The sequence below is a fragment of the Mastomys coucha genome, unplaced genomic scaffold (assembly GCF_008632895.1).
Source record: "Mastomys coucha isolate ucsf_1 unplaced genomic scaffold, UCSF_Mcou_1 pScaffold20, whole genome shotgun sequence".
NCBI classification, from domain to species: domain Eukaryota; kingdom Metazoa; phylum Chordata; class Mammalia; order Rodentia; family Muridae; genus Mastomys; species Mastomys coucha.
The window spans coordinates 24,240,961-24,249,101 of NW_022196903.1; the positions used below are offsets into that span (position 1 = coordinate 24,240,961).

The 8,141-nt window shown below is 46.1% G+C and overlaps 1 protein-coding gene and 1 long non-coding RNA gene across 2 annotated transcripts in view; one reads left to right on the forward strand and one right to left on the reverse strand.

Moving 5' to 3' along the window:
• Positions 1 to 4,753, reverse strand: part of LOC116098657 — a 7,885-nt gene extending 3,132 nt beyond the window's left edge. The window contains exons 1-2 of the long non-coding RNA XR_004121901.1: positions 4,582 to 4,753; positions 850 to 1,068 (exon numbers count right to left, since the gene is read on the reverse strand). This is a non-coding gene — a long non-coding RNA (uncharacterized LOC116098657). The remainder of the gene's footprint in view (positions 1 to 849; positions 1,069 to 4,581) is intronic.
• A 105-nt stretch (positions 4,754 to 4,858) lies between these two features.
• Fam71f2 (family with sequence similarity 71 member F2) overlaps positions 4,859 to 8,141 on the forward strand; it is an 8,026-nt gene continuing 4,743 nt past the window's right edge. The window contains exons 1-2 of the mRNA XM_031380793.1: positions 4,859 to 5,159; positions 7,607 to 7,788. Of these exons, the coding sequence (XP_031236653.1) occupies positions 5,007 to 5,159; positions 7,607 to 7,788 (335 nt within the window). The 5' untranslated portion in view covers positions 4,859 to 5,006. The remainder of the gene's footprint in view (positions 5,160 to 7,606; positions 7,789 to 8,141) is intronic.

Sequence of the window (8,141 nt, forward strand, 5' to 3'; positions counted from 1 at the left end):
CCCACACACACACATACACACAAAGTAAATGTAGAGGAGAAGAATTAATGTAATTGGAGGACTGGCAAGATGGCCCAGTGGATAAAAACTCTTGGCTGCCAAGCCTGATGACCTGAGTTTGATCCCGAGGACCCACAGGATTGAAGGTGAGCACCATTTCCTGCAAGCTGTTCTCTGATCTTCACAAATGTGCCTCCCCCACCCCAAATAAATAAGTAATAAATAAATAAATGTATGTATAAATAAAAAGTAACTGGAAAGCGAACATGGTGGGATACACACATGCCTTCCATGTAAGCTGATGTGGGTTGACTTTGTCTATGTGCACATAACCCTCTCTAATTTAGAGAGGGTCTGCACTTCCTTTGAGTTCTTGGCAATCCTGCCATAGTCTCCTAATTAGTGGGATTACAGGGGGTTACAGGTATGTACCACCATGCCCAGCTAATTCCAATATTTCCATCCGTCAAGGACATACTAGGTTATAACGTAGCAAGATCACTAAAAATTTCGATGGCTTAGAACCATTGCCCAGGTCCCTAAAAAGAAGCACATGTCTAAACAGTGCATCCCTACTCCTGCTGGTTGGTACTCGACAACTAGCAGGCTGATGTGCACCACCCCTTCCCCAGTTTCCCTTCTCTCCCCGACTGCTATTAGTCTGGCCTCCCATTACCATGTGTTTGATGTGTAGGAACGTGACTTACACTTTTTTGGGGGGTAGAGTTTAACCACACTGGTAGAGAAACTTGTGCCTCACCCAGAGCTTAAGTTTGAGCCTGATATTGTAAGTAAGTGTCATTTAACATTTTTTTTCCTTTGAGGGAAGATAGAGTGAGAGTGTCTTACCTACAGGAGAGGTGTGAGTTGAATAGTTATCTGCCAGGAAGGCCACTAGTGGTAATCAGCAGTATTCTCTTAAGTATTCCTTCATTAGTTTGTTTTGAGACAGAGTCTCACTGTGTAGCCCAGAATGGCCCAAACTCACAGCAATCTCGCCTCAATCGATTGCACTGGGATTACAGGTGAATGGGTAGAAGCTCACTGTTGACTCCCTTGGCTGAGGCTCTGTAAAATAATTCCGCACAGTCAGTTCTGAGTAGAAATGACATGCCTCTTCTAGATTGGAATATGTAAGGACTGTTTCCCAACTTAGAGCATCCTCCCCAGCCCTCTGCTTTGGTAACTTAAACTCATCTGTATGGGACTTCTTCGCTGGTGTAGACCTTGGAGTAAAGAAGGCACAGAGAAGAGCTCTCAACTGATCCCTGGGGAAATGGAAACCAGCCTTTATTTTGTGAAGCTCTAGAGATTGGGGACGGGTGCTGGGGCAGGGGCAGGGTTGTTCCTGCGATGTAACAGCTTAGCTGGATCAGCACATTGCACACAGCACCTACAGAATTCCAGACCCTTCCTCACTGACCTTCCTCCAACAACACATAAGACATCAGAGGGGAAAACAGGTTTAAAAAAAAACCTTTCATAATAATCCTGTGACTAAAATTTTTATATAGCACAGAAACACGATGTTATTTGGAGTTGGCTATTGCTGAAAAACTTCTGATTTCCCCACTGTAGTTTCCCGTATGTGATAAGTCATGTGTATGTCCTTATACGGGCTTGTGTATCTGTGTGTGGCTGCCAGAGTACCATTTCACAATGCAGCCCCAGCTATGTAGCCCAATGTAGGCCTTGAATTTGTGACTTCCTTGCCTCTGCCTCTTGACTTGCAAGCATGCACTGGAACCATGTAAAATGCAGAGACTTGGGTCTTGCCGAGTTAGGAAAAAACATCCCAGTAAAAGAAAGGACAGCTATCTGGAGACAGGCCGTTTGTCTTCAGAGAGAACAAATTATCAGGCTTGTGAAAATGGGCAAGATACTTCGAGAGTACTAGTGTTTCCAGTAATGAAATGACTTAATCAGCAGAACAAAAGACATAGACAATATCAGACCTTGGAATTTAAGGTGATCAAAGATCTAGGGAAAGCAGTGGCTCAATATGGTCTAAACGCCCCGTATACGCAGGCACTTTTGGACAATATTACAGAGTTATATTTAACTTCTCAAGATTAGAGAACCTTATGTAAAGCCACACTGATGGCAGGGGATTTTCTGCTTTAAAACTCAGAATGGCGAGAGATCAACAAAAAGAGGGCTACGCAGAACGCTCAGACAGGCAACCCAGAATGAGATTTGGACATGCTTCTGGGAGAAGGGCAGTATCAAGGAAATGCTAGACAGATCGATTATCCTCCTGGGGTATATACACAAGTTGCAGTAGCAGCAAAAAAGGCTTGGATTCAATTACCTACGGGAGGTGAGGTTAGTGGAAGCCTAGCTGGCATCCGACAAGGTCCAGAGGAGCCTTTCCAAAATTTCGTAGCCAGGTTACAACAAGTCGCGAATAAAACCCTTGGAGAATCTCATACAGACAGTCTGCTTATCACACAGCTGGCCTATGAGAATGCTAATGCAGTGTGCAGAGCAGCTATTCAGCCACACAAGGGTCGAATGAATTTATTTGAATATATTCTTTTTTTTTTATTTTATTTTTATGTGTATGAGTACACACCTTTGTGCAGATATCGGACCTCTCAATAATCAAGGTTTGGCTATGACGGCTACATTACAGAAAGCTTCAGGTGGAGAGATCCTGATGCTGAGGCAGAAGGGAGGGACCTAACAGGGCACTTAAGCAAAGATAAGGGCTAAGAGATAAAAAGCAAAGAGAACTAAGGCACAGCATACTTAAAAACCTCCAGCTACCAAGTTTTAAGTCTGTTAACTGAAGGCCTGAACTCCATTGCCATCTAGTGGGTGCTGAGGGGAAGGGAATTCTGTATGGTATTCAACAGAAAAGGAGGGGAAGGAAGGAAGTGGAAGAAAAGAAGGAAGAAAGAAAACTATTTTCAAACTGATGAGAACAGGTTTTAGAATTCTATAAAACTTCAATATTTAAAATAGCATGAGACTAGCCTATGACTAGACGGTTCAAATAAGGTCTGGGAATTGGAAAGTGGGTGAATGCACTTTACCAGGCAATTGTGGCAACCTAAATGCTGATCCCAGGAGATGTAAAAGCCCATGGCAGCAGCCTGTGCTTCTGTGATCACAGGGCCCAGGAGAACTGAAGGAAGCTTGCTGCTAGCCCACCAAACCTGAGGTACACAGTGCAAAGAGGCCTGGTTTCAAGATGAAAAGGTAACAAACACCCAACACCTGAGGCCTGTCCTCTGACCTCCACACATAGCATGTGCATGGCTACATCCCTTGCAAGAACACACAGATGGCTCAGCGGTTAATAGCACTGACTGCTCTTCCAGAGGTCCTGAGTTCAATTCCCAGCAACCACATGGTGGCTCACAACCATCTGTAATGGGATCCAATGAGTGTACTCACACACATAAAATAAAGAAATAAACCGGGCAGTGGCGGCTCATGCCTTTAATCCCAGCACTTGGGAGGCAGAGGCAGGCAGATCTCTGAGTTTGAGGCCAGCCTGGTCTACAGAGTAAGTTTCAGGACAGCTAGGGCTATACAGAGAAACCCTGTCTCAAAAAAACAAACAAACAAACAAAAAACCAACCCCCCCCCCAAAAAAAAGAAAAGAAAAAGGAAAGAAAGAAATCTTTAAAAAACAAAACACACATGCAGATACATTCACTTATCACACACAAAGAAGAAAAGGAGAAAGGAAGGAAGGCAGGAAAAGAAAAGAAAAAGATGTCTGAGGGAGGGTCGAGGGACTTTCATTGCACTGAAGGGACCACCGATGTCAGAAATCCCCACAAAGTGACTGGCAACGGGCTCCGAGGGTTAAGGCATCTGTTTTAGAGCCCGACAGACCTGTGTTCAATCCCCTAAAGGAGGAAGGAGAGAACCCTCAAATTCTTTTCTGACACCCACAAGATCCAACAGCAAACACTAGCTTTTTTAATCCCAGCACTCAGTAGAGGCAGGAGGATCTCTGTGAGTTCAAAGCCAGCCTGGTCTATACAGTGAATTCTAGGACAGCCAGGGCTACACAGTAAGACCCTATCTCAAACAAACAAAAATGGAAGTAAATGAATAGTAAGAGTCTGGCTCTATGGTAGAATTCCTAACACACTCAGTCAAACTATTTTACAGTTTCTTAATGTGCTGCTTTTCAAATGTGTTTATTGACTGGATGGTGCCCCAAGCCTTTAATCCATGCACTTGGGAGGCAGAGGTATGTGGGTGGCCCTCTGAGTTTGAGGCCAGCCTGGTCCCATATTCAATTCCAGGGCATCCAGGACAACATACTAAGACTCAATTATATGATAAAAAAGAAAACCATTTATAAATACTTTGAAGTTTCTCTCCAAAAAGTTTTTTTCTAGTTGGAAAGAAAATGGGGGGAGGGGGGTTAGGAGGAGCTGCATGAAGCAGTGTGCACGAGGAGGTCAGAGGACTTGAGAGAGAGTCAGTTCTTTCCTTCTGTCTCTTCCATCTTGGGAGTCTTTAAACTCCTATCTGGCTTGGCAGCAAGCGCTTTTTCCAGCGGAGCCAGTCTGCCGACCCTCAAAGCCTAGCTTTAGGTAGACAATTTGAACTTACAAAGAGCTTTTGTGTGAAGCTTCCCAGTTATGAAAGAGGATCAAAGCCTGTGATTTTCCCAGAGACCTTCATTGGGGGGCCTGGCCAGTTCACTGTCTCTGGAAGGTCGTTGTTCCCGCTGCCTGGGGTAAGAGCCAGTGCTTAGAACCTACAAGTTTGCCGCTGGTTTGTGGTCACCTCCCAGTCCTGTGCACTCTCTTCCGGGCCTCCTCCCACTTTCCTACTGTTAGTATTTTTTTGATGTCACTCCTGCCATTGTGAGCTGACAGCCCCTCCCAGCCCTGGAGGACATACCAAACCACTGGCAAGCAGGGAGCTAGAGCTGGGAGGTGGGGAGGAGCTCTGGTCCCACCAACACCTTGGAGTTGGGCTGGGTCTGTGTGGAGCCCCAGAGATGTTCCCCAGCCCACTCTTCTTAAGAACCAATGAGTAAAATTAGGGGCCTCCCTCCTGCAATCAGGGACCCAGGCCCTGGAGTGGAACTTGGAGTACAAGATGGCCTTCTTTGTCAACTGATTCATTCTCCAGAATTCAACTTGTTCTCTGACTCAGTGGTGTTTGAGAGCACCTTTATCCAGGTACCTCCTGCATCTCGGGGTAACAATCTCCCCTCCCACAGCCTGCTCCCAAAGTCATTTCCCTTTGTGCTTGTAGTGTGACAGAATTCCCTGCACACTACATTTAAAGAGTTATGCAGCACTTGGAACAGGAGAGAAGTTTTGTTTTGTTTTGTTTTGCTTTTGAGTCAGTATTTCACTATTTAGCCTTGGTTAGCCTAGAGCTATGTAGACCAGGCTGGCCTCAAACTCATAAAGATCCTCCAGCCTCTGCCTCCTGAGTGCTGGGATTAAAGGTGTATGCCACTACACCCAACTTAAGTATCTTTTTAAATGTTTTGTTGTTGGGTTTTTGTTTTTGTTTTTTTTTTTTTAAAGATTTATTTAAGTTTTAATTGTGTATTTGTGCAAGGGAGGTCAGTGCCCAGGGAGGTCAGAAGAGGGCATCAGACCCTCGGGAGCTGAAGTTATAAACCCTTGTAAACTTCCTGACATTGATGCTGGAAAGTTAACTCCAGGTCCTCTGTGAGTTTTTATTGATAAGAGTGTTTATTGATAAACACTCTTAATGGCAGAACTGTTTCTTTAGCTCTGGAAGCAGCCTCACGGAGCTCAGTTTAACGGTATCAATGGTTAACTGTCTAAGCAAGCTCTATCTTAGACCATTTGGAACAGGAATGCATGGTTACAGACACCCAGGGCATCCTCTCTGGACTTAGGCAGTTGAAAAATGTGTGTCAGACAGCAGGGGTCCTCTGCACTCTCTGTGGGAATCACTGAGGTTTGGGTAAGAATAAGAGCAGGCAGAGAAACTTGAAAGTACCCAGGTTAAGGTGGGGAGACTGAACTGAATGGTGGGGGCTGATGTCAGGGACCCGCCTAAATGAAGGCGGAGATGATGGGAACCTTTCCAGGTAGGTGGAAGAATTCAGTCTGAGGTTCTCACCGCAATGAGCTGCTTCCCATTACAGTGACAGTTTAGTGTTTCCAGGGCTCCACTCTCCTGTGCTGCCTAAGTAGACATCCTGGGATACGAGCTAGCAAGCCTGGAATGAGGGGGCTCCAAGCCTGGGGTGAGGGAGCAGTACTGTGGGATCCAGGGGGTTTCGATTTTTAGTACTTTTGACCTCTTTGTTCTACATGTTGTAACTTCGAGGCTGTTGAAAGACTCCAAATGGACTGCGCGGCCCGTGAGAGACCTGCCTCTCCCTGAAATGACTCACCCCTCAGTTGATTCCATTTCTTCCCCTCTCCCTGTTTCCAACATTACTGTCACCCTGTGACTATCCCAAAGTGGGCAGTTCCCAGCCTTTGTTGAGCGCCCTCTCTCGGTAGATATGGTCCTCTCTTCTTTGTAGGGACTACAGATCCTATTTCATAGCCCAGGCTCTGAGAAACGTCACTTTTTTCTCTCCAAAATCAGAATTCATTTTTTTTTTTAAATCTCGAAGCGTTACTTGGTCGGGCTGGTAGGAATTAATTTCAGTCTTCCTTGGGGTTTCCCCGTGTCCCCAGTTGTCCCAAGGAATGCACAATTGTCGTTCTGCACAGAGTCTGGAAGACTGGGAACACAGGCATCTCTGCTTATGTTAGCTGTGGCTCCCAAGTCGTCTCGGCTTTGGTGTTCCTCTGCCCTGAGCTGAGACAGTGCCCCAGTTCGGAGCATCCACTGCCCTTGTCCTGCCACAGCTCCCGGTACTTTGGGGAGCAGAAATCCTTGTGCTGTTTGAGTCCCAGAAACAAGTTGCCCTCTCTTACTTGAGGGAAGCTCTTCAGCCTCCCCCCATGTGAGCTTCCTGGTTCTTCTACATTTTGTAGTTCTTTCCACACTCTTCCTCCTGCAGATCTTTCTTCCTATCAGCCCCCTCTCAGGCCCTTAGAAAGCTGTGCTGGTTTCTCTGACTCAGAGTGGGAGTGTAAATTCTCCAATGCTACTTGGCTTTTTTCTTACTAGACATCTTTTTTGTTTTTTTGTTTTTTGGGTTTTTTTTTCGAGACAGGGTTTCTCTGTGTAGCCCTGACTGTCCTGGAACTCACTCTGTAGACCAGGGTGGCCTTGAACTCAGAAATCCACCTGTCTCTGCCTCCCAAGTGCTGGGATTAAAGGCCTGAGCCACCACCGCTTGGCCTCCTTTATTGTTTTAAGACAGGGTCTCCTGTAGCCCAGGCTGCCCTCTAATGCCACATAAAAGAGAATGACTTTGAACTCCTGATTCTCCTTCTTTAACTCTCAAGTGACTAGTGTATCTTTTCAAAGTTAAATGTGGGTTTCTCTACACAAAGCAGTACAACACAGGGTTGCTGTTCCCAAAACTTTTTGTCTGGGTGTCTGGGGAGAGCAACAAAAGAGACCAGTAGCAGGTAACGGTCTAGCTCACCCAACTGAGACGGCCCAGCCTGGTGTCTGCATCCTTCCATGCCTCGTCTGCTATCTCTTTCTGACCCACGTGTCTGGGGCTGATTTCCAGGTCACTAAACAAGGAAACTGGATGGATGCCTATGAAAGATCTGCCACTATCATCCTTGGAGTAACCTCTTCCGTGCCCTCCTTGCCACTCCCTAATATCCTCCTGATGGCCAATGTCACCTGGCCTCATGGTCCGTTTTCCACCTGTAGCACACTTGGTGCCCCTGTCATCACCCTCAGCAGGTAAAGAAAGGCCAGAGGGAGGGGCTATGGGGTGATTGGCAAGGGTATGCATACTGTGCAGGTAAGGGAAGGGTGGAAGGAGGGGCCTGAACTGTGGGATGATTGGCAAGTGTGTGCATACTTCACAGGTGGGCAGGCTTCAAGTGGGAAGGAAGGGTGGTGCTCTGAGGCAGTGCTCCTCATGAGCTCTTCAGAGTCCATCCATCTGTTTGCCTGATGCACACTGACTCAGCGTCTCTTTGCAACATTGTTCCTGTCTCCAGCTCCGTGTTTGAAGATCTTAGCTTCCCTTTACTTTAATTTTTAAGGTTTGGTTTGGTTTTGTTTAGTTGGTTTGGTTTTTTTTATTTTTT